This window comes from Phoenix dactylifera, chromosome 5, assembly GCF_009389715.1.
Source record: "Phoenix dactylifera cultivar Barhee BC4 chromosome 5, palm_55x_up_171113_PBpolish2nd_filt_p, whole genome shotgun sequence".
In the NCBI taxonomy this organism is placed as follows: Eukaryota; Viridiplantae; Streptophyta; class Magnoliopsida; order Arecales; family Arecaceae; genus Phoenix; species Phoenix dactylifera.
In genome coordinates this window covers 831,711-858,358 of record NC_052396.1, presented here as the reverse complement: position 1 = coordinate 858,358, position 26,648 = coordinate 831,711, and the positions used below count along the sequence as shown (strand labels likewise).

Here is a 26,648-nt window from a genome sequence, read left to right as displayed (position 1 = left end):
ATTTTTTTGATTATATTAGCACACGTTATGTATAATATTTTCATTTTTCGCACACAAAAAAAAAAAAAAAAACCGAGCACAAGCAAGCCAAGCTTAGCTCGAGCCTAGCTGATTTTTGTGACCAAGATGAGCTTAATCTGGCTCGTTTAATTTTGAGCTGGACTCAAAGTTTATGTGAAAACCCATAGGGAAAGCACAGCTTGCCTCAAGGAAGATGAAGTTTATATCCTATGGTAGGTCTAGGCTTCGCATCCATGATTTTGTATTTATTAGGTCGAAATTCAAACATCCTCCTTTCAGGTTCTCGTGCTTTCCGATGTAATGTGTAAGGATGGACGACCCAAATCAAATTGATCATAGCTAACGTTTTTATAACATGTTGAAAGAAAGACGTGCTTAGGTCTTTAGAATTTATGCATAAGCATATCCTAGCTAAATTTAGACAATAATTTCTAAGAGTGAGTTGGGTTTCAAAAAAGTTGACCAAGATGGCGTGTTTATTCACGGCCGTGCATTCTCATTTAACTTCGGTTTATCTACATCATGATAGGTTAGTTGTCTCTATTAGGACATGCAAGTGTTTTTATTTATTTATTTATTTATTTTAAAGAGAATACATCGGGTAGACAAGATTCAGATATAAAAATCATACATGCCAAACATAAATTGAGCTTAGGCTAGTTTCATTGGTCGTGCCCCTTTGCTCGGTAATTAAAGATTTGGACTCAAGTCATCACCATTATATTTTTGACATAAAAAAAGTTTGAGTTTTGATAATCAAAGTATGAACCAGTCTCCCTCCTTTTTTTTTCTAAAAAAAATATTATAAAATTACCGATGCAAGATATTAGAACCTCTAATAACATGTGGTTCTTTTTTTTTTGCACGTGTGTCAAGCATGTTTAAATGTGGAAAGTGATCCAAAGTGGTGCAAATTGATGGTCAAAGAACATACAATACTCCCCAATAGTAGTCTAACATGCTAGCTTTCAAAACCAGACCTTGCATAAGTGGTTTCCCTCTACATCTACCTCACCAAACAAGAGAAAGGCAAAGACAAAATGAGTACTCTTTTTGGAGGGCAAAGGTAAATCAAACACATACCTAATCATTTTTACCAAACTTTTGCTGCGCAAGGAAGTTTCCATTCTTCTAGAACATGGCATGGCATGTGTCCCTTTGTTTCTCATTTCGGCGAGCTTGAATTTGACCATTCAATTGGAAATTCCTTATTGATGTGACTTGATGAATTTAACTCGTGCTAACTAAGATACCTTTGCCGTGCAAGACAAGGTCCAGAATGTGTGGCGAAAAAAATATATATATATATAGCCATCAATGAAACTTGTGACTCTGATCCCAAATTCCTTTGCCCATAAAGAATCTTCTATCCAGGATAAATAAGAGAGACTGAAAGAGGATTGGATGGGCTTCTTATTTTGCTGTTGGAGGAAGTTTGTATCATCCAAAAAGAAGAAGAAAGAAAGAGAAGGATTGGATAGGCATGCAAATCTAAGTAGCAAAGCGAATGGTGGGCGCTCCCTGCCCTTTTCTCTTTTATGGGAGTGACGTGGAGATTTCTACAGCCACGAGCTCCCTTCTGGTCGAGTCCTCTCTTAAATACAGAAAGCTAGAGCTGGAAGTTGACACCCTCCTTTCTCGGCTCTGGCTCGGCAGCCAAGCCTTTTCCCAAGTCATGCCGTGGGTTGGCACGGCACGTTATTTCCTGGCACGCCGGTTTCGTCAACTTGTTAACTTTCATAGGTTAACATTTACTTGACCTAGTCCAATATCGCCACCTAAAATCATTGAACCGACCCTAAAAATTTTGACCGCAATGGGTTCAGGCTGTATCTTGTGTGAAAGAATGATTCATCGATGCCAATCATTGGATCATACAATAGGAGCTTCGAGATCTATGAGATCTAATGTTTGATGCGCCAAAGGTACAACTCTGGACCCTTCAAGGAGGCCCATGAATTGGACGTTATGCAAAGAATAATCTAGAGATGAGGAGAATCTTATTAATAGACTTGTAGCAGAGTCTCCGTGAACAATTCCATTACTTGATGTGGGGTACGGAATTTGCGGTCTTTGGAAGGGAAGGCGAGCTATGGATTGCAGTGTTGCAAGGATGTGTGGCGGAAATGACATGGGTCATCCTCCCTATCAAGCCTACATGTTTTTTTTTTTTTTTTTTTTTTTTTGGTGAAAATCGGCATTCATATAGATTACACATGAGTACAACCTGCCAAATCAAAAGAAAAATAATGATACATAAAGTAGGATATATATTCAATTCTGGCTCAGACCAATTTGTCCGAATGTCGGACTACAAAGGAGGCGACTCAGTCTGCCATACTGTTCAACTTTTTATAAACATGTTCAAAAAGCCATGCTGTATCTCTAGTTCTCGCTACAATTATTTCATCATCGGAAACTTGACCACATCTTGCTAGATCCACGGACCAAGAAAGGACCAAAGAGAGAACGAATGCTGATGACAATGGCTGCAGTGGAGGCAATGATTGCGTGCAACTTTTATTCTTGACGTCCAGACCTAGGAACAGTTGGTGCTAAAAAATCATTCTCCTAATCCACTCAAGGACACGGATGGGGACATGGTGCCATTTGCTAAAGCCAACTGCCAATAATAAATGTAAGAAGTTTCGGAAACTTCAGATAATAGTCGAGCCAAAATAACAGATGCGCACGGTTTGGAGCTAAACTCAAAACCAATTATTTACAAAACTTATTTCGAAACCGATCTGAAAAAAAATAGATTTGGTTCGATGTAGTTTATCAAGTTGATAGCATATTTTATATATACAAAAAATACAACTAAAAAAAATTTAAATCTGATAGTCATATATGTAGACATATATAGGCCAGCTCGAGTTGGATCGATGGCCGAGTTGGATCAATTTAAATTGGTTTTCTCAAAACACAAATAAAAATCAAACTAATTTTTTTTTGATTCAAAATATTTTTAAACTGAAATCAAATTAAAATTAAAAAATAATATAAATTGAGCTGAAAAGATGAGCTCACATTGGACAACCAGTGCACAAGTATGCAAGATTCAGAGCCATCAGCATCTCCAGTAACTTTTGCTCCCCTCTTGCTCTTTAAGAGATTGCCCCTGCGTGGCCATTGCTTTAATCATTGGGGACCACCTCTTTACTCTTTTTATGCGCTTTACACTATTCGTATGCACACGCTAGCTCTGCCGCTCTGCCTGCTCTAAGCTAAACCATCGCCATCATGACTTAGAAGTGCATGAAATATTCATATATATATAATCCCGGTGCATGCCAATCAATGAGAATAGGCATTTGGATTCATTGCCCTACTAATATATCTCCATGGCAAAATTCACCCAGCTCGTAGCTGATATGGCCATTGAAATATACTCCATAACTTTTTAATATAATCAGGCTTAGTCAACTCCAATTGATCTAAATGCTAGATCGAGCAGAACAGAAATAGCCGATCTCTAAGATCACAAGTCGCTCAACGTGCCGAATAAAGTTTTGCAGCTCGGTTAGACGGCTATTTAGCTTAGTAGCCAATCCAAGTTAGACGGTAGCTTTACCGTTTCGTATGGAAACACATTCCTTCCGCTATGCCGAGGGTTAAAGCCTATAATAATGACCATAGATAGTTACTCTACGTTCCTAGTCAATTACATCACATCTAAAAGCAATTACAAAATGATCTTGGATGGTTACAATATGTCCTTCAACAATTATTGCACGATCTTTATTACCGTATGACTCTCAGGAGATTCTAGATCTTATGACTGTATACATAGATCTAGAATCTGTTCCCTAGATTCTTTTTCTTTTCCCATATCACAAAACTTTCTCTCTAGTTTAAGCATCGGAGGGTCCAGCCATAGCCAACTCTAGCGAATTCTCTACTTTAGAGATCAACAAAGGTAATCTACACCGGCAATATCGACAAAAACAGATATTTAGATTGCCTCTGAGAACCACAATACCTCCGAAGCCAAAACAAAGCATTTAAACGCCGTTGGGACCATGTGGTTGAGGGACAGGTGCAGGCACGCTATCCGTGTGGCATTGTTCACACAGGTGGCATGTGGTCACTTAGGAAAGGCGAAAAAATTTGCTCAAGGTTGTTTGGATATGAAAGCCTCCTCACATGCCAAGGAAAAAGCACTCTTCCTTCTTCCTCAAATCTTTTTGGGAGGGTAGATGCCATGACTTCTTTGCTTATAAGGTATGTACATTTCTTATAAATTTTACGAAAGACATACAATTTTGTTTGCATGCTGAAGAATTGCATCAAAGGCTTGCTAGATGAATAAGTTTGCTTTTCATTATTCTTTACCTGGCGGAGGAGAATGAATCACTTATCCATAGGAATAGGAATGGTGGTTTTAGATTGGTGATTTTTATTTCAAGTGCTTGTAATTGTGTGTTGGTATCTCAGTCAAACATTGCATGGTTAGAGGGCTGGCACCTTCACCTCAACCTCATGCACTTGGGAGAGGTCCTTGCTTTGAACCCATAAGGTGGCACTTCAACTATTTCTCATCCAAAATAGAAAAAGAAAATGGTTATGAAAAAAAAAGAGAGAGACAATAAATGTTACAGGTTGTGTTATTTAACCTAGATAAAGGAATTGATATGCAATATGGAAAATAAATATTTCCTAGACTGATGCATTTAGGTATTAAGATTCCCTCCTGGAGAATATGATCAGATGACTTTGAAATATGTGGCAAACTTGCACCCACTCTCAACTTCTGCTCACTCCCTAATGAAATATAAAAAATATAGATGTAAGTCATTCGATCTTGGCAACAAGATTGGAATGCTGCACAAGCACCAAAATTGCCATGGATTTTTATTTAGGGAGGAAGCTGGCTTCACTTTTGGTCATGAAAAAAAGAAAAGGAACCTTAATTTATAAAAGCATCTTCAGTTTAACTGATTTAAGAATCTAGCACTGCAGTGGAACATTGCATGGGAAGAATTAAGACACGGCGAGGCTAAAACGTGCGACAGCACACAACTAAAGTACGGTAGAACGGGATCAATAAATGCTCTTAAAATGTAGAAGTAAATTTGCCCATGGTGACCATATTTTTCAAAGTAAACATTGTTTAAAATTCATTTCATACTTACTTTCTATTCATGGTCATTTTACCACCAAGCATGCCCAAGGCATTGCTAACCTAGGAATGCCACCTGAAAGTTTGGTTGCACCTTTGAACACTCTCACTGTAAGTTGATGATGGAGTTGTTTACCAAATCCATTTCCATCGTCCTCAATAAACTTTTGAAGCCATTCTCAAAAAAATAAACCTTGTGAAATAACCAAGAAATTAAGCCGGGAGTCCACTCCTCTTGAGCATATCTTAAGTTTAAAAATTCTAAAAAATTAAGTCCAAATCGACTTAGGACACCAGTTAGATTGGCCTAAGTTGAATATTCTAGAAATACCACTTCGAGTCTAAATCACCTTACTCCATTATATATCTCTTGTAACCTCAAAAACAAAAGTATAATTAAATGTTCTAGAGATTAAGTGTATTAGAGACTAAAATTTATGAGCTAATCTTGTGCTCTGTAATCTCTCCTTTTTTTTTTTTTCTGGTAATGCTTTTGTATTGTCTCGTAGATTAATAAATCGAACCACATAAATATCACATTCTCTTATTATTCTCTTGTTTTTCTTTTGTTCTTTTCTTTTTTTTCCCCTCTTATTTCATTACTCTTCCTTGGCTGCTGCAACAACCCCTCAAGCATGTGATTAGGAGAATACACAGGGACAAGAAAGACCAAGAAAGAAAAATCAAAGATTGTATATAATATCGAGGAGAACAGATTTGGATTTTTCTTGTACTATTCTTTGCACTACCCACATACTTATATATAATTGTCCCCTATAGTCTTTGCATCAGATAAGATAGCCAATATCATAAATATATAAATCATGATCTAACTTTTTTATATTAATGATTCTCAGTAGGGAATCATTGCATACTTTTATCACAATGTCTCCAAAGCAGACAGCTAAACCTCCAGGATAAACATCCTCGCACCCCTATTAAATTGGAGGCTTGGAGATTCGATCTATTTTGCATTAATTAGCACGTAGTTATGGTTTCTTGGTCTTGAAACGGTGTTCTAGTTTTATGTGAACACATCTTTTCTTCAGAAAAAAAAATATATATATAAAAAGAGGCTTGCCTTCCCGATGGTTGGGTGGCTTCAAACTTGAGGCACTCTTTTGTTGTATGTTTAGGGGCCATTACACCAAATGACACTTCTTGACCTTAGAATATAATTTTCGTCTTTGAAGACAAGGGAGGTCAGGAAAGAGCCACCCATAGAACGTAAAATTAGACGTGTTCTTTATTCATTTTATTTAATAACACTAATTTTCATAACATTGTTGATTTAAATTTTCTTTCAACATAGAGTCACATACCTTCAAGACTAACAAGTAGTAGGATTCATTTTTATGCTATTGTTAATTAATTTTTAGCCTGTGCAATGTGATAGGATGTTGGATGGTCATGATTTTTTATCCGATAGATTTTGATTTTTTCCATCAAATTCAATGTTTTTTATGCACCACTCATGTTTCTGGATTCAAAAGAAGGTAATGTGAGTGGATCATATATATATATATATATATAGTGGTAGTTTCTATGCATGCATGCTTTTCATGGTAAATTTGGAGATTGGTAGTGCCAAAAAGGGGGTGTAATACAAATTATGTAATTTATAACTAATTTAGAAGTGATTTTGCATGATTTACACCCAATTGTCATCAAAGAATAATCTAGAGTTTACATAGGTTTAGATTTCAGGTTATGTAATAACCTGATTAGATCTAGATTCATGTGCTTGTTTGTATCCTCATATATACATGACTAATAATTGGTCAACTTGGCTAAAACGGGTCTAGGAAAGTCAACGCATAAACAAACAGCTAATTTATGTGAAATAATTAGGTCGCCACCACTCTCCTACTCTCCAATAAAATCTTTTCTATCTTCAATGGATCAAACCAGTTCCGAACTGGAAGCTTAGGAGTCAACACTTACCATCATTTGTAATCATTGAAATTATGTAAGACCAAGTACTTGCTGTAGTATTTTATTGGATATTGCATTAGAAACTACAAGTTGGTTTATTTTTTCGATGATCACAACGGACTTCAATATTTTAACCCTTTCACAATGAAGATAGGCTATCCATTTACCCACCAAGAAAGAAAATACAATTCCAATAGTAAGTTGTGGCTTGTGAGGCAGCTAGCCCAAAAATAAAAAGAAACTGATGTCATGAAACTAAATATGCCATCATAAATAACTCGTAATGTTATTTTTTTTATTTCTTCATTCTTTCAAAAACTAAAAAAAGTATTGGCCATAACATTTGAACATTAGGCCTAACCTGAATTGTTGGGCGCAAAAAAAAAAAAAAAAGCTTGGGGGTTTAATCTTCGAAATATTTAATATAACAACTTAGACTCTTATCTAAAATAGCTAGCCGGAAGGTATTTTTTAAGTTTTTTAGTTCTGTATAAGTATTCAAGATCTTCTCGGTGAATAATGACGTGAGACTAAATACATGTCCACTCTCATATACTTTTTCCGTTCAAACTCTGGCATTTTTATTAGGCTAGAGATTCAAATCTATTCAAATCTAATCACAACTGCCATGATCAGCTCGTGATCAGTCTCCATTAACTTATGCTGCAATGCTTTTAACTCCATATAGGCTATGGGAGGTTTTATTTGAATTTCTTGATTATATATAACTATCCAAAATTTATTCTGGAACTAAATATATACTAGCTTCTCGGTACGGATCTGATAACTTAATCTCAGCAATTAAGATAATCAAATTTAGATCCAAATCCCCGACATTGAAACTAATTATATCAACTTAATGCTGTAACGCCGGATCTCGGGTACACGAGCCGCGTGGGGTCCGGGAAAGGACCCGAGCCAAGCCGCCGCGCCGCGCAACGCCGAATGGCTGTTGAAAGGGACCCGCCTGGATGCTGCCTCAGAACTCGTTCCCGCTGACCGAGAGAAAAAAAAAAAGTAATGGTCACCATCACCAGACGAACCTGACCCACCCCACCCGTAACAAAAGCAACAAAAACAAGCATGTGGGGAAAATGAGCAAAAACCACCAAAAATGGTGATTCCACCGCTCCCCCCTTATGTTTCACTCACCTTGCAACCGCCTATAAAACAAGTCTTCCTCGCCCCTCAAATTTAGAGGGTGCAATCTAGCAACCATGCTATTTTGGATGGCCAACTTGCTTAACATGATCTTCGAGGCTTGTTAAAACTTTTATCATTATCTGCGAGGCTTCTTACTAGTGCTTGTCATGATGCAACCGGTTGATGTGCATGGTTGAACGACCAACTCAATTCATATCAATCAATATTCAAATAAGTACCATAACAATATTTGGTCCCAACATCTATCTATTCATTAGGGCCCTAATATTTGGCAGTATTAGTGTGTATCATACATCATCCACCTAAATTGAAATGTATGCCATAAAATTGGTGGCTGGTAGTGATTGCATGGCCATTTCCTAAGGGGAGAAGGTGACCATAAGCGGCTACCGGTATGTATAACCGTAAAACAGTGGACAAAGAAACCGGGGGTGCCGTGCGGAGGCAAACCGGCGGTCAGGAAACCGCCCGCCCGTGATGCCGCCAAGGGGCGGAAAGCTGGCCGGTCTTACGTGAACCGTCGTAACGGCCAGCTCATCTCGTCCTGGCACACGTTCTCCTTCCTGCTATCCCTATACAATACTAGGCCGTCACACCATCCTTCGACACGTGTCAACTTTTGCGCCCCCGATATGCCCCCTGACTGCCGCTTCTTCCGCCACGTTTCCCCTCTCACTTATGTAAGACCCCATGGGCTCGGCGGTTTTTCCTATTCGTACGAACCGCCGGGTATTTCGCGGGTGTTAACGCTCAGCACTTAATACAGCCGGGCCCTTTCGATTTTTTCAATTTAGCGCGATTTAATCGCCACTCTCCTCCTAGCCCTGCTTCCCCACCTTCGCTGACTGGAAAGCTACGGAAGTTCTCGGGACCGCCGTCCAGGTCAGCAACTAACCTTTCCGTTCCCGTCCTACCACCTAAATTACCACAATACACTTATTTATCAACGGTCCAGATTGATCCATTGAAGTAAAAAATGGTAAATTGGTAAATTTAGTAGGGGTAATAGGGTAATTTAGTTTGGACGGTGTGCGGAGAATCACCGGGGAGGGGAAAGAGAAACGCGGTTCCGTTAGGGATCCGTTCGGTCGAACTACCCAACAACTACCGCTCTCTTCTTGCTCCCGTCTCTTCTCTTCTTTTTTAATTTTTATATTCGCCACCTATAAATATACGCGTTCTTTGGCCTTTTTACGGTTTTCCAAGGCTCTTTCCGTGCCTCGCTGTTCCGCTTCCGTTTTCCTTCCCTCCCCTGCCTCCTCGCCTCGCCGGAAAGCCTCCTTCCCTCGCCGGAAACCCCTCTTTCCAGCGCTGGGAATCGCCTCTCGCCGCCTTGCGCCGGTCTTCTCTCTCGGTTGCTTTCGACGGAGCCTTCGAATTCCTGCGGCGATTGCGCTGCCGTGACGTCGGAGGAAAGCTTCGGATCTCGTCTCGATTCGGTGTCGGGAGGGGAATGTGGCCTTCGCTTTGAGGGTGGAAAGAAGCGCTTTCATCTCTTTCAGCGGGGTTATCTTTGTTCTTCCGCGGAGGATTTGAAATTCCTGTGGTGGGTTTCTTGATTCGGCGGACGGTTGAGGGGTCACGGATCCGCGATCAGTATGAGATGGTAAGCGGTAGAGTTTTCTTTGGAATTGTTCTGTCTCCCTTTGTGGTTCTATGTTGTAACATTTTCGTTTGCCCAGGATGCAATTTCTTTTATCCGGGAATCTTTTCCCGGTTCTTGATTTGTTGAAAACCTGGGAAATTTTTTAGTTTTATCATTATTGTTAGATTCATAGATTTCTTTTTTTCTGTCTTTTTGGCTGCGGTTTTCGTTTTCATTTCTTTTTAAATGTTTTGTTCTTAAATTGACTCTGTTTTCTATTTTACATTTAATGCCGCCTGCACAAAAAAAAGAAAAGAAAAAGAAGGTTAACTTCCTTACGTCTGGTCTAATCCCTGGTAGTATCTATTATGGCCTCTTTTTGAAGATTTGAATCCCAAGATGACGCTGCTAAGCGTAAATTGGACGGTGGAAGGCTTTATGGAAATAAAATAAATAGTGCATCGGAGAGGAAAAGTTGATGCTCTTTATTATTATTATTTGAGGGGGGGAGGGGTTCTGCTGTTTTCGTTCTGTGGTGTAGAGGGTTGGAAAAATTTTAGGGCCTAATTTTGCTCTATTCTGGGGTTTCTCTTTTTTTTTTTTTTGATATTTGGTCCTTTTTCTTGTGATGACAACTCAGGGATCATTCTTCAATTGAGTCAACCGCACAGGATTTTATAGTGGATGTAGAATTTATTTAGGGCTTCATTTTTTTTAATTGCATGGAAATCATGGAAGTTAACCTTGATGCATGTACGGATGATGTTTCACAATGCTATTTTTTGCACCCATATGAACGAGGTTTCCGCCTAAGTTGGCATGCAAATTCATTACAGTTACGTTATTTATGAGCTACAATTTTCTGCCGCACAGGAAATTGTAACTAATGAAATTTACTGGAATTTTTATTCGTGATGTATTTTTTCTTTTTAGTTTGCACCATGAGCTCCATCTTTGCCTAAATTTTTATCGGATACATTAAGCTTATGGGTTGAAAATTTTCTGATTGCGTCTGCTCTTAGTGATCATAAAACTGTACTGGAAATACATTGTATAGGTCCATAAATCTAACACACAGAAGCATCTTTCCTGCTCTACTATTGTATGATCAGTCGATAGAGTCGTTCATTTCTCTCAGTACATTTCCCTCTCTCTACAGGTGGAAGGAAGGGCTTGTTTCTCGAGAGAGGTTAAAAATGGGCTGGAGATTTTGAAGCGCAAAAGGCTTCAAAGGATGAAGTCAGGTACAGCACCTGAAGCAATTAATGCTGGCAATATGATGGCTAGAAGTGGAGGTGATGCTTTAAAAGCTACTGCATCATGTGGTGTGAGGATGCATGGAAATTCAAATACATTTTCTGGTGGTAGTTTTCCTGTTAAGGATGCTTTTTCAAAGCATAGAGTGGAAAAGTTTGACTTGTCTAACTTAGAATGGATTGAGAAGATCCCAGAGTGCCCTGTATTCTGCCCCACGAAGGAGGAGTTTGAGGACCCCCTTGTTTATCTCCAGCAGATTGCTCCTGTGGCCTCAAAATATGGTACGGTTTCAATTTCTGTTGTTTCTCTTATTGATCTAAAATTATTGCGTAGTTGGATTGCATTGATTAGTCATTTTCAATTGCTATTTAGTTGTGGTACAACCTGTATTCCTGCAGACCTTTGTAACATGAATAGAATAGTGATCTACATGCTAACTCGGACTCTTCATTTGCCCATTGCGTTGGTTTGACTTTGCATCATATTTCCAATTACTTACTTTATTTAGGTCCCCGAAAGATCCCATCATTCTTTGAATGGTTCTCTGGTCTCCATCTACATGCCCATTAGCCATGCAAGTTAGCTACTTTATTGCTTTATCTTCATACTATTCAACAAATATATTTCAGCAGCTCACCAGTTTACTTGTTTCTGTGAGCAATTTTCACCTTGACATTAGAGGACAGTCCTTATGCATAAAATGATAAGTTAGATGTGGGAATTTTTTTTACCACTAATGAATAAAATTGTTTTAGTTTTTTAATTCAAAATTTTGTTGGCATTTCAAATAAGCAACATTTACATGTGCTTGTAAGCGGGATCTGTATCAAACATTTATTCCTGTTTCTTGAAGTGGGCCCCACATCAAATGTCCATGCCCCCCTCCCCCCCCCCCCCCCCCCCCCTTCAAATAAAAAAATATATTATCAAGAGTGTTTGTACTTTTCATGCTGTACATAGGTGAATCTCCCAATCCATCCATGTCCAGCAATGCTCAAGTTCTGTAAACAATTTATGACAGTTGCACTAATGACAAAAAAAGCTGTTTTTTTTTTAGATAACAGATAATGTCACATTATTGTGTGTGAAATAGACGTGAACACCATTTTTATAAGTATGAAATACCAAAATTTATACATTTACATCCTTTTCATGATTCAGTTATTATCTAAGATTAATAACTGAAAACCCAACTTCAAGATTTAGTTACTGATAAGTCATAAAACAATAAAACTTCTCTTGTAGTATCTCTATTTATCATGACAGCACCCATGCATTTGTAATCACTTCTTTCCCTCACAGTTTTAATCTTGTGAGCTAATTGGCTGTTACATTCCTTCATTTAAATACATGATGATAGCTGTCCATGTTGGAGAATCTCTCTTTTTTGAGAGTTCAGCTTATAATCTGCTGTCTACATGTTTTTTGTGCTAACCATGAATTTATCAGATTCATTTTGGAGTTGCCCTATGTTGATCCTTTTTTATATATTTATATTTTCCTGCACATTTCAGTGCATCCTGTGAAAATCTATATCAAAGTAGGAATCTTCATCGTATATTTGTGTACCTGTATCGAATAGTCTTGTGCCATATGCATTAGGTCTTTGGGAAATATGAGAGCTGAACTACGTAACATGCTTCAGGTATATGTAAGATTGTTTCCCCTATTAGTGCTTCTGTACCTGCTGGCATGGTATTGATGAAGGAGCAACCTGGATTTAAGTTTACTACTAGGGTGCAACCACTACGTCTTGCTGAGTGGACTACTGATGACAAGGTCACCTTTTTCATGAGTGGAAGGTTGGTTATTTTCTCAACTTTGCATTTTTCTTATATTTGTATATTCTGCATGGTGTAACTGTTGGCATGCTGTTTCAGAAAGTATACTTTTCGAGATTTTGAAAAGATGGCAAACAAGGCATTTGCTCGAAGATACTCTAGTGCTGGATGTCTCCCAGCTAAGTACTTGGAAGAACAATTTTGGCATGAAATTGCCTTTGGCAAGACAGAGTCTGTTGAGTATGCATGTGACATTGATGGTAGTGCCTTCTCATCTTCTCCAAGTGATCAACTTGGAAAAAGCAAATGGAACTTGAAGGTGATCGCAATTCTTTCTTCACCTTCTTTCTTTTTTTGGGTAAATATGTGCTTCATAGTACCTAAAATGTATAGCAGCTAAACTACTCCTCCTTGTTTGCCTCTTTCTCCCACATTTTTATGGATGGAAATTGTCTTGTATGTCGGGTAAATAGTGTAGATAGTATTTGCAGAGAATTGTACTGAGAAATCATGCTGTCAAAATTTACAGTTCAAAATTTTCAGTTGTGGATGTATATTCGTTCCTACCAGTATACTGTTCAATAGTCATCCTATTTTTATGCCCAAGTATCGTTATCCTATTGCCCATAGAATATATGCATGTATGGTTCTAAGAATGTTTAGCCTCCATAAATTTATGCATGCATCTGTAGAATATATAACCTACCCTTGGGATGTAAAGCCCTATGTTGTCATTTCCTCTCTTTAATGTGGCATTTACTTCTTTATGTGCAGCAATCATGCATGCTACCTGCTTTAAGCTGAGCATTCATTTCCTTATGTGCAGCAGTCATGCATCATTCCTGCACTTAGCTGTCATTGAAATGATGTTTATATTTCTAATATTAGGTGTTTAGTGGGTCTCATATACCTATATTTCATCCAAACCTAATTTGTGTTTCTGGTTGTGTTCAGAGACTTTCTCGACTGCCGAAGTCTGTACTGAGGCTTCTGGGGACAGCAATTCCGGTGAGTAAACAAATGATCTACCTTTTATAGTAAAACGACAGTGTAGTCTATGCATGCTTTTGTGTTGTAATTTTTCTGGTCTATTGCAGGGAGTAACAGATCCCATGCTGTATATCGGGATGCTTTTTAGTATGTTTGCTTGGCATGTGGAAGATCACTACTTGTACAGGTATAAACCAGAACTTCTTGGATTTTAGTTATGGTGTCTGGTGCTTGTGGTTTGTTTGTTCTAATATATGGTGTTGACCATGTCTTTCCAGCATTAACTATCATCATTGTGGAGCATTTAAAACTTGGTATGGAATTCCAGGGCATGCTGCTTCAGAGTTTGAAAAGGTTGTTCGTGAGCATGTTTATGATCGTGAACTTTTGTCTGGTGAAGGAGATAATGCAGCATTCGATGTACTATTGGGGAAGACTACGATGTTTCCTCCAAATATTCTGTTAGAACATAATGTTCCTGTTTATAAAGCCGTACAAAAACCTGGAGAGTTTGTTATCACCTTTCCTCGAGCTTATCATGCAGGCTTCAGTCATGGTGAGATTCTTTTGCTGCCTTATCAAAATCGGGCATATCAAATGTTTTCTTCATGCATAAAATGAACCTTGTGCACTTTGATGATATTATACAACGGTTTTTCTTGGAACCTTCTTTGTTATTGTTATTTTTTGGGGGTATCGCAAGGTTTCAATTGTGGAGAGGCAGTCAACTTTGCTACTGGTGATTGGTTTCCCTTGGGTGCTGTGGCTAGCCAGCGTTATGCACTTCTTAACAGAACACCATTACTTCCTCATGAGGAGTTTCTCTGTAAGGAAGCAATGCTTCTTTCTCCAAGACTGCCGAATTCTGATCCCAAAGAGCCTTACCCTGGGGCTGAAGATTTGACCTCCCAACATCGCATCAAGGTTTCTTTTGTGCATTTAATGCGGTTCCAGCACTGTGCTCGTTGGTCACTGATGAAAATGGGAGCTTGCATGGGCTATAAGCCGAATATTCCTCTGCCGGTGCTGTGCAGCATCTGCCGACGTGATTGTTATGTTTCTTATGTTGAATGTAACTGCCATGTGGGTCCCATCTGCCTCCGTCATGGTATGGACAAGAAATTAACTATGCTTTTTTGTTTATTCTTTTACAATTGGGATCTCTTTACAATCTGTTTGACTGGTTTGATTATACTTGCCTGTGCAACTCAGGGAAAGAGCTGAGAAAGTGCCGTTGTGGCTATAATCGCATTGTGTTTTTAAGGGAGGACATTCTCAAATTGGAGGCTGTATCAAGAAAGTTTGAGCAGGAGGATGGAATATTAGAGTTGGTTCAAAATCAAGCACAGCAAGGTGATGACTCATGTCTGCAACCAAACTTGTTCCAATGTGCTGGTGATGGATACAAGCCCTATTGTGAGATAAAGTTTGAAGAAAATCCTGATGCACAGGAAGAGGGTCCGTTGCATAACGATGTAAGTTTTTTTTTTAATTTGTTTTTTCCTGTTGCATTTTTTTTCAAAAAAAGATAATTTCAAAAGCAAGCACCGCAAGGTGATGGCTCCCCCCCCCCCCCCCCCCCCCCCCCCCCCCCCCCCTCTCCTTTTTCAGAACCTCAGTGCTTGTGTCATGAAGAGAAAAATATATTAGGTTTTTTTTTTTTATTATTTGAAACATGTTAATAGTCAGTTTGATATGCCAGGGGTATGCAAATTCTAATAGGGTGAAGTCTTCTCAGACCAAGAGTCCTGAGATGGTATCAGCCAGTGAATTTGAATCTGCAGTACCAGTTACATCTGACAAAAGTGCTGCTGCTAACCGAGCTGGTTCTCATGACACTTTGAGTTTACAACAAAGTGATGATTCAGATTCAGAAATGTTCAGAGTTAAGCGCAGGTCCAGCTTGAGCATAGATAAAAGATCTGTGGGTGAGACGATAAAGTTTACCGAACACCAGGTATTAGTGAACCTTTGTTTGTTGACATCTGCTTATGATTGCTTGTTTTCTATATCGGAAGTGTCTTTATCCTTGCACTGCACATCTTATTGTTATGCATCTTAAATAGCTTGTTACATGACCATGCAAAATTGATTGGAATTGAATGCTTACATATCCCCGGTTAATTGTTTTTAAATTTATTCGATCAATATATATCGACACTGCTAAGGGCTAGAAGCCAGCATCAAAAATTGAATGGGAAAAAGGTACAGAAACCCTGTGCCAGCTACAAGATGTAGTTGAACTTGTTAACATTACCTCGCTTCCATGAATGCTGACTCTTTTGCTTTGCCTTCTATTTTTTTTGATAAGATAAGCTCTATGCCATCGTCAATTGGCTGTGGTATAACATTATTCACACCTCATTTTAGGTTTATCTCTGACACCATTTAGGTAGAGGCAATTCTAGTGGGTTTTTTTCCTCCCCATTTTTGTTTATCTGTACTGGTCCACATGTAATCAGAACTGCAACAGCTTCAGGTGGTTCGGAACTGTTAACAAAGCTGTAGAAACTCCAATTTTATTGGTCATCTGGTAATCATAAAGTTGCCAAAGGGACTTCTGTTTAATCATGGTCATTGCATGCCATGAAGGTGTGTATGTCTTGGACTACTCTGTAAGTTTTGCATATTGCAACAACTTGCAAGTATTGTGGATTATTAGAAATTTTAGTTTCTAACTGACCTGAATTCCTTGAAAAAGGTCTCAACATGATTTGATTACACTAGATTCTTGTTCTAGACTTTTGACTGCAACAATTCTGTGTCTACATAGATGCATCAAAGGGTCAGACTGGGATATGAACAATTGGAAACTTGAAATTTGTTATTTTGTTGTTTGAAACTCATTTATCATATAATGGTCCACCCCAATGCTACTGACATACAATGCTTGTGAATGGCCAACTTTGCCGATGTTTTTATAGAGTTTGTTCCCACGCCTCCTCAAATTACAGCACAGTTCTATTATTTGACAGTTCTTGTGAATGGCTGAACTTTGCCGAAGGGTTGCTCCTGAATAAACCTGCAATACAACTAAACCCTGCTATGAGGTCTCCTAAATTAAGTTTTTAGACAACCGATATATGTGATCTTCTACCTCATCCAGGTTTTTTGGGGATGTATTCTGTTTTGCCTTCTACCCATCACATTGTCCAAGTTGATTCATCATTTATATTATTTTTTAAGAATTTAGCTTAAGAATTATTCTGTGGCTGATGTCAATGCTTTCAATAACATAATCTTGGGCATCTGACCTTAACTTGCTAAAGCTTTGGCCATTTCTATTAGTATAAATCTACATGGAGTAGTCATAAATTGTATTTGTTCTAATATGATGTGGATACAATATTATTCAGAGTAGTTGTTTTGCCTCATTAAATATTGAATATTATCTTAAATTTATAACTGAAAGTATGCTCATTAAAGCCCTTGATAAGGAAGGTGGTAGTTTGGTTCCTTTTTTTTAAATATTATTAGAAGTCATATCTGTTGAAATATCTGATTGATGTTTTTTTCCTAATCATATGTTGGGCACAATGAGGAAAGTTGATTCATGTATTTATCATTTTGGATGAAAAATTGATTTTTCTTAAAAAATTAAACCATTATGTATCTCACATTTTTTGTTGAATTTTTTTAAAATAAAAGACTTTCAATTGTTTTTTGTAGTCATTTGTTTCTTTTAATGGTTTTTAGTCTTCAAAGTTGGTAATTTTCCTTTTTCAAGAGATTGCAATCATATGGATTTGGCTAAAAAACACCATGACATGATACTGTAGACATCTCAAGCTGGGACTTGATGAGTTATAATTATGCCATTTTGATTTTAATTAGATTTTATAGTTTTTCTGTTTCTAATGAGTTAAGTGCCTCAAAATTTGTGTCTTGCACTTCTGGAAATCAAAATGGGGTTTTATGTGAATTCAAGGGCAAGAAACTTGAATGTCGCTACCATGTTATTTTTTCTTACTCATGTTCAACTTGGCATTGTTACTTAAGCTTGACTCAAATTGTAATTTCATGGTCAAAAAAGCCTTCCTTGATTAGTTTCAAGCTGATTGCATAAATAGAAATCCTCCGGTGTGGACACCAGAGAAAATTGCCTAGGGATTTTTTTCTTTTTTACCACATTACCGTCATGAAGAGGCAAAATGGAAGGGACTCCTACTAATGGAGTCCGTTCGTCTTGTTATTTCTCAAAAAACCAGCATCCCATTATTTCCCAAAAAAATGGCATCCCTGTTTCTTTCGTCTCTCAAATATCTCTTCGTTCTTCCGAATCCCTCTCTTAGTCTCTCTCCTTTCCTATCCTTTCTTTTTCTTTCCTCTCTTTCCTTTCCGAGAAAACCCTCCTCTCTTCCTTTCCTCTTCTTTTTAACCAAATCCCTCTTCTTTCTCCCCAAAAAATTGGCATACCTATTTCTTTCCTTACATGGTTTTTGATTCATTTGGAATTTACAGAGACATTTCAAGGATTGCAAAAGTTTTGCACTTCTTTTCAAACATAGAATTTGGAATCTATGATACAAAGTTTATGTAAAGACAATACAAACTCGATAGTTTTTTGATACATATTATATGTTTCTTTGATACATACCTAGTAATGATCCAATACACACCTCTAGGCAAATAATATGCAATATCCAGAATATGGTATTCACCAATACACAGTCCATGGTCGGTTGATATATATGTAGCAAATTCATTATTAGTCATCAAGCGACCCAATATACACTTTCAAGCTTGATACATATTTTTCAGAACATGATACTGGTGTGTATCAGTTGGGTCTTGTCCCTGGCTTTTTAGAGTGGAAGGGATAGCGATTCTTTAGTGGCGCAAGAGAAGTGGGGCGCACCTTTGGAGAGAAGAGGGAAGAGACCAAGAGAGGAATTCTGGAGGAGAAAGAAGAGGGATACGAGAGAGGAAAGAAATGGAATGGACACCTTTTTTTTTGTAAATAATGGGATGGATCCTCTTGTCTTGCCTCTAAAAGATATGTGCCAAAGGTATATGTCAAAAAAAAGTCCCTTGGTGATTTTCTCTGGTGCCCACTCCAAAGAATTTGTTCTGATTGCAGCATTTAATATGTCTTGTTTGTGGGATCATTGATATCTTTTATTTGGTAGTTAAGGAGAGGATGAAGTGCCTAGGGAGCCAGGAGATTTTCAAGGCTAAGAATTTTAATGAGATAGGCTTGGTTTATGGGATTGGCGAGCCATGAGCTGATGGTTAGGTATATGGGTAAGGGGCTTTTGGGCTTTGTTAGTTGTTGCTGGGTTAAGTTTAGCATTTGGGTTGGGAAGAGTTGAGGAGTTAGGAAGTGAGGGTTAAATTTGGGCTAGGGCATCTAAAAGCTTTTGCCCAGAGACTATTGAGTTAGCAGAGCCACATTTTGTATCAGGTAGGTTAGGTCTAGAATTAGGTCAAGATGGCTTGTGAGCTAACAAAATAGCTAGTTAAGAATTTCCACTAGGGTTGGTAAAAGATAAGAGAGGGCAAGGAGTGATTGTGGTTGCAATCTAAGAGAGTTGAGATTATAGCCAGATTGGAGGGTTGGGGATGGGGGTTGCTTATTTCTTAACATATGTACATTTGAACATTAGTATAGTTAAAAGGTTTCTCCTTAACTACTTAATTACTAAGATATTTACATGTATGCATATATGTATGTGTATATGTATGTATTGCATGCATGCAAAGATGCATATACATATATATGCATGTGCATATCTAGATCATTAATTGAGCGGGGCCTTGAGCAGTATATAGACATAGGGTAAGTTGCGTCTATCCTATGTAAAGATCATTTTCCTTCAATTCTTAGAATCATTATAAGCTTCTAGGTTCTATAGATTGGTAATGTATCCATCGTATTGATGCCATCTAGACTTGGGCATAACATGCCTTGAATTTATAATGCTGAGTGGATGTGCCATGTCATCCTTGATGCAGGCCTTAGTGATAGCTTTCACTTGTGCTCTTAACTTCGTGATCTTTGTGTGAAATAATAATTTAATTTTCTACTCTGCCAATGGTTAAGGAAGCAGTTGTAAATTAGCTTAAAATGAGGTGCTACATAAATAATACTTAATAATACAGCTGTGGAGGGGTCCATCCAAATATGTTAACAGCAGAAATCATTCCGTAAGATGCTCCGGGATGTATAGGGTAGTAACCATTGGAAGTCAATGCATCAACATACCATATCCATATTCATATGGATTATATGCTGTTGGTGGCTGTGGGCAATAGGATCCAACATACAATTCAAAATCTAGTACATCTACGGATTCTACTCCACATGCGAGGTCATCTGTAGTTGTATTGTATCCTAAACGATCTCGAGGAGCTTGTCTCCTGTATAGAATCGTATTTTTGCAGGCTCTACCGGCTCATACACCGTAGTTCCTATCCCATGTGGTATGCGTAAACTGGAACTCATCGGTGAATTGAAAACCATCCTGCGGCTGTCTTATAAATGGTGGTTTAATGTTCTCCACTCTCTTTGACCATTAGATCCATAATCACAAGAACTGTCATTGCTGTTCTTTCTAATCTCCGAATCTGAGTGAACTGACTCCACTCACTTCATTGGAGCTGCAACTACCTTTTTCTTTCAAATTGTGCGGAGTAGTTGTATGTTTTTTCTTTGTGCCCCTCTAGCTGGTTATGTTGGGAGGATGGATGTCGCCCTCTCGACTAAATCGACCGGGTAGCATGGTGGCTTCATGTAAGCAACACCCGGCTATATTTTTAGAAGGATGTGTTGGATATGGAGACATCTAATGATCTGCTCCGTGACCTCTGTGATTGTGGCTATAGTTGATTAGCTGGAAACATGTATGGAATATTACGATCTGCCTATTATTGTGTCTATCCTAGCCTCACTGATTACGAAACTGGCCAATCTTGAAGGTGATCATGGCTCATCAAGCTCCAGCTCTTATTGCTGGCCCACAAACCATTCAACCATGGGATCATCTGAATTCTGAACAAAGGCATCATGGATCGAATTCGTCTATTTTAGTTCTACTCAGCCTCAACCTCAGATTATAGTGAATATATATGAGGTCGTTGAGGTGCCCTTGTGTCAGACGATTGCTTTGGTTGCTCTAGGTAAGAGCGAAGCTGGATTAGGTGTGCTCGCAGCCACTCGAGGAGATCGCCTAAGAAAGAACTAGACAACCAGCTGCTTAAGATTTCTCGAGGACAAACCAAAATGAATTCCCCATTCGACTACAAAAACATTGGAGAAGATTACATATAAGATACTACGAAGTCAATAGTTATCGTTGATATCTAATATACCTGGATTTATACTTTTTTTTAACTTACCAAAGCTGTCGAGACTCCAAAGCTATCAATACCCTCAAATATTTTCATCTATAAAAAAGATGTGTTATAATATATTAATGATTGAAAACACGAGTTAACTTACGCATGCCACTTAAGTAACTTATCTCTTATAGATACAAGGCTGTGACTTTTAAATCAGGCTTTATCTTGTAGATCATATTATGCAGCGTGGCCAGAATTTTCATCCATATCGATCCTAGGTGTACTGGAATCTTGGGTCCAAGTAGTAAGCTGCAAATTGAGTTCGTAATTGTTTAATAAATTGTACAAGTATTGGAGCAGTCAAATTTTTAATTTTCTTACTTACCTGCTAGATGGAAGTTTCTACCCATGTGGTAGTCCCACCGCTGCTTAATGTTGATATACTTCTGGTTATATCTCGGATCTGCGTTCCTAATCTGATTCTTTGCCCTCTCCATCATATGATATAGGAAGTCTATATAGAGGTATCTCTGATTGTCCACGGTCCAAACACTTTGCATAATGGCTTGACAGCCTTCATAATTTTATCGGTCCGCTGGCAGAATGTCTGCCTCATCAAATTCTCCGTATGGATTTTCTCAGTGTCGGCTCTTACAAATATGCTTTCCTACCACTAGGCATTGACAAACATTTGACTTAGGCCTGCTTTTTTCTCACTATTAAGTGTAATGTAGTTAGTAGCAAACTATATCATATTTGGTCTAAAGATCTTTCTCCTTTCATACCATACCTCATCATTGATAGGATCCATGTGTGATCATAAACAAATCTGAGGATAGATTGGACTGTCTACTCTGTCCACTGTATCCTACCAATCTTTTCAATCTCTATCAATATGAGGTCGATAGAATGTGCAGTATATAGGGTCCAGAAAATATGTGGCCGTTGCTTCATCGTGATCTTATTGGTGGCTTTATACCATGACTCGTTATCAGCGATAACCTGTACGATATTTTTCTCTCCTACCTGATCAATTACCTTCTCTATCAATCTGAGGATGTACATAGTGTTGTGCACCTGATTGGAAGCATCAACTAACTTTTGGTAGAAAGTCGTCATATCACAACATATCAAGATGTTGATGATGCTCCGTCTGGTAAAATCGGTCCAACCATCATCATCACCATCAGTACATGTGTGCCGCTTGCTCTGCCATGAAGCAATCCACTTTTGTAGCTCTTTGTTGTTGTCAAGAAGCTCACTATAGTTGTCCTTCGGTTCTGGAAGATCTACAGTTGGGCTAGCAGCTTGTATGGAGGAAATGGTGGATCTATAGGACATGTTGCCTACCGCATTCGTTGGGATATGACTGTAGTGAAATCAGAATCCAATAGCTCGCTATATATTCTTCTTATTATCCTTCTTCAACATTTATCAATCCTTTGCCATGGTATGCCGTACCGTACCTAATCAGACGGTACCGGGCGTATCGGTTCGGTACCGGTACGGATATCGGTGGCATATCGACACTCGGTGCGCTAAAAAAATCGTGTACTGTACTATACCGACACTATGCTAGTGTGGCGCCGATACGGAGTCCGGTACCGAGACAGCCAACCTTGCCCTCTGTTGCTTTGAATTCTTACTGGGTCCGGTATTGCCTCTACTGATGACTTTTTTAACTGAGGAGGTCCTTTTGAGCTCTGATTCAGTATAGCATGATAGCATGCTTAATTGTTGTGATAGTGGATTTTTCAGAAGGCTTGCTCATTGCCAATGGTGAAAGAAGCATTTGTAAATTAGGTTAAAATGAGTTGCTATTTTAATGACCCTTAATAATCGTGATAGCATGTTTGATGGCTGTGTTAGTTGAACTTTGAGAAGGGATTTTCTAGAATGCTGGTCCAGCCCGAAAATTTGCTTTTGCATTCATGAATGATAGTACCACGTCTGCAAGAGGATGCTTGGCAATGTGTTGATAAACAAAGTATCATCAAAGAGAAAGATTTAGTCTAACTTATAATTATGAAAGAATTAATTTTTATTTCCGAAATATGAGGTTTCACAAGCTTATGAATTCCATTAGTGTGAAACCATGTCCATCTTGTTTCTCCCATTAAATTTGTTGAAAAAGGAGTTGAAATTCAAATTCGGGCATTTCAAACTATTATTACACCTGTAGTTATTTCAGTTTTATTAGCATGAAACAGTTTCCAACTTGTTTCTCCTTTTAAGGAAATTTTCTTTTGTTTCTCTCTGTTGTGATTTCCAGTAAGTCCTAGAAGTGTACAATTAGGTTGCTTCTGGAGCAAGGTGAGCATTCCAAATGTTTCATATGTGAACTACAGCCTATAAACATTTGAATGTCTATGAAGTTTAGGTTGATTAGGAGTATCGTATTGACAAGTAGTCAAGAAAGTTTGTTTCTAGGGTTACTATTTACAAGCACTTGTTCTTCTGATGAAATGGAGGTGGTAGCCACAAATCTATTCTATCCATCTAGGGACTTAAGAGAGGCTAGACCTCCCACTATCTGGGTACTCTTACATTATACACTCCTTTTTTATTTTGTACTTTGAGATAGACTTATTTTAATTGGAGTGCAATTAACACGTTTTGAGATTTGTTTTCAGTTCTTTTATTTTTCCCATCTCTCCCAACTAAATCTCTCCCAACTCAATACCTCTCTATCTTTTGATTCTGAAGCGAGTAAGTGGCCTTCTACCAGTAATCATGTACCCAATTTGCATATGCACCCTGGACCAATGTTTCTCGTGGAGCTCAGTAGCCTGTCAGAAGGTAGGTGATAATTATTGTTAGTCCAAAAGGCCCTCATAGTTTTTTTATTTTAATTCTTCATACTTGCTCTTTTCTTTTCCTTTTCTCTTCTCATGGTACTCTTCCTCTTTCTCTTATTATTTGGTAGTTCATGTTTTCTGTTCTTTTACTTTTCATCCGTATTTTTGTTTATTTTCTTTTTTTCCCTCTATATTTTCCCTACCGGCAAATTTTTAATCCAAATATGGGATTTCAATTATGATTTACAGGCTTTAGATTTTTTTTTTTGTCCCCTCAAGACTCGTCAAATTTTCACTTTCCAGACTTATATAATGCTATAATGGTGAATTTCTTTTTTTTTTTTTTTTGTATGTATGGTTTATTTGCCTAGGCTGTTAGGGTGTCTACCAACTATGGACCGGCTAGCTGCCTCAACAACCTTGCAAATTGGTTAGCATGGTTAAGCAACCATGGCCAGAAGTTTGTAAAGAGATGCAACTGTTAGGTGCTCTGCAATACAGTAAGCATGATAGACTGAGGTCTCATGCTTGTTTTTGGGTCTCATGCTTCTTACCGTTAGGATATAAATTGTAACTTGTGACAGTGAAGCCAAGTTATCAAGATATGTGGGGATGCTGGGAGATCAGAAAGGTTTCAAGCATACACTACAGCCGGCTAAAGGGATTGTTGGCCTTTTTTTGGATGGAAAGGTGGATTGGCTTATGTTTTATTGAGTCAAATCTAATTGGTCAAATTTAGTTGTGGAGGTTCTAAATTGAAAATTGAAAATTGTTAAGTGGCTCGAAATTGAAAAATCAGAAATTCTGGACTGTTGGCAGTGCATCATCTCAAGATTGATAGTTTAATAGTTTGAGCAGACTTTGTTAGTATCATTTATTGATGCATATATGGGACCTACGAAACATGATTTTTGGTTTGTAGGTTCTTTTGACGTTGGAAATCATGTTCAGTGATTTGAATGTCAATTTTGGAACCCCCATTATTGATTTTGACCTACACAGATTTGTTTCCATACTCGTTCTATTGCAGTCTAATTTATCTCACGTTGCACCTCTATATATAATTATATATAATGGTGACGTATAAAAGCTATGCCTATATAGTGTAGGATAATGATACATGTCAGATGGATGAGGTTCAACATCACAATAATTATCTGATTGCATCCAGAAGTAAATAATGCCTTGTTGAAATTTACCAGTGCATTGAACATGCAGCCAAGCAGTCACTTACACAGGCTAAGCCACATCATTGTCTTTTTTGAACTACTCAGAGATAAAAGGAAAGGCAATTGGGTAATTTCAATGATGTATGTAGACCTCTGCCATAGAACGCTACTTACTGTGGTGGCTTGTGTATTTCATCATTAATCTGATCTCTAGTGCACTCTCATATGAACGAGAATGGACCTACTCAGTTGTTGGCGCCTGAACCATCATTGCCTGTAAGGTTCATGAGCTGGAAAAAGTCATCTGATGTCATGCTAGGATCATTTGAAAATCCAAACTCTATGGTGCTGATTTATTTGAATGAATATCCAGACTGGATGAAATCAGTCTTCTTCATTTACAGTGAAGTTCAATGTAATAAAAGCTTCAATTGCCGTTGTCTTCCACTTTAGTTGTATTCACCTTTTTTGAGAAAATATATTTGCTGTATGCTCGTTATCAACTTCTTTCTGGCTTGCATATGTTTCCTTGTATAGCTTATAGAAAGAAAAAATTATAAAAATATATACTTCCTGTTTTCAGTCAGCCTATTATCATTTTCTGCCCAACATTTTTAGATTTATTTTTGGTTACATATATATATATATATATATATGCAAATCTTGCTTCTTAGTTCTTGTTTGAATAGTCTGTTTAAAAGCTATGATGCCCTGCTAGGTATTGAAACGATTGAAGAAGCTCCATCCTGAAGGAAGACCTGTGCATACATCATCACCGGAATATTCTCACGATACGACAAATTGCAGTTCTGTTCCAAATGTCCATTCTAAACAGAATCCGATTTCTGTTTCTAGAAACAGGCTTGGGGAAAGGATTGCCCAAGTGCCCATAAAGATTAGGCTGCAACCCTTGGAGGGGAAGTTTACAAATGATGGTGAATCTGTGAGATTAAAATATAATGAGAACCAAAAGGATATGCTTCAATGTAACATCTCAGAAAACATCAAGGAATCACCATCCATAGAGCTTGGGCCAAAGCGCCTGAAAATTAGAGGACCTTCTTTCCCTAGCTGTTCTGCGGATGAAGGCAGTAGTTCTAGCTGTTGACTGCCAGAAGGCAACGATTTAACCGGCAGGCATGCGTCTCGAGGTATGCCGTGCAAGACTGATGCTAACCATGATTTTAACTGGGCTCTAACACTACAGAAAGCAAAGGCTCAACGTCAGGTGGTGGTTGATTACTTTAGCACAGGAGGATTCGCGTAATTGATTCTTTGTGCAGGCCTTAAATTGAGGCGCTGGCACGGTTCCTGGATTCATGATATGGTCCGCGCATATCCTATTCTTTTCTTTTCTGGCTTGGGCAGGGTTTTATCTTGTGAAAGCACAGGAAAGAAATTGTGGAACTTTATTTGTATAATCATTTGTAGGGTGGGTATGCATCCGGGATCGGTCTACTACTCTTCCAATTAATTTTATTCTTTTTTTTATACGAATTTATTTTATTCTTTTATACTTAGTTTGAATAAAGTGCCATTTAAACA

General features: G+C 38.1%; 1 protein-coding gene across 3 annotated transcripts; it reads left to right on the top strand.

The window, feature by feature from the left end:
- The first annotated feature begins 9,432 nt into the window (after positions 1 to 9,432).
- Positions 9,433 to 26,648, top strand: LOC103717104 (lysine-specific demethylase JMJ706-like). 3 transcript variants are annotated; one of them, XM_039126384.1, is made up of 11 exons: positions 9,433 to 9,848; positions 10,987 to 11,365; positions 12,730 to 12,886; positions 12,965 to 13,184; positions 13,820 to 13,873; positions 13,963 to 14,042; positions 14,134 to 14,411; positions 14,559 to 14,963; positions 15,068 to 15,330; positions 15,558 to 15,812; positions 24,306 to 25,189. In XM_039126384.1, exons 1-11 carry the CDS (start codon positions 9,846 to 9,848, stop codon positions 24,417 to 24,419), a joined length of 2,208 nt encoding a protein of 735 aa, XP_038982312.1. In that variant the 5' UTR covers positions 9,433 to 9,845; the 3' UTR covers positions 24,420 to 25,189. The 3 variants fall into 3 exon arrangements, with proteins under 3 accessions (XP_038982312.1, XP_038982313.1, XP_038982311.1); XM_039126385.1 differs by lacking the exon at positions 24,306 to 25,189 and adding an exon at positions 25,209 to 25,549 and having other exon boundaries at positions 9,434 to 9,848; XM_039126383.1 differs by lacking the exon at positions 24,306 to 25,189 and adding an exon at positions 25,822 to 26,648 and having other exon boundaries at positions 9,435 to 9,848.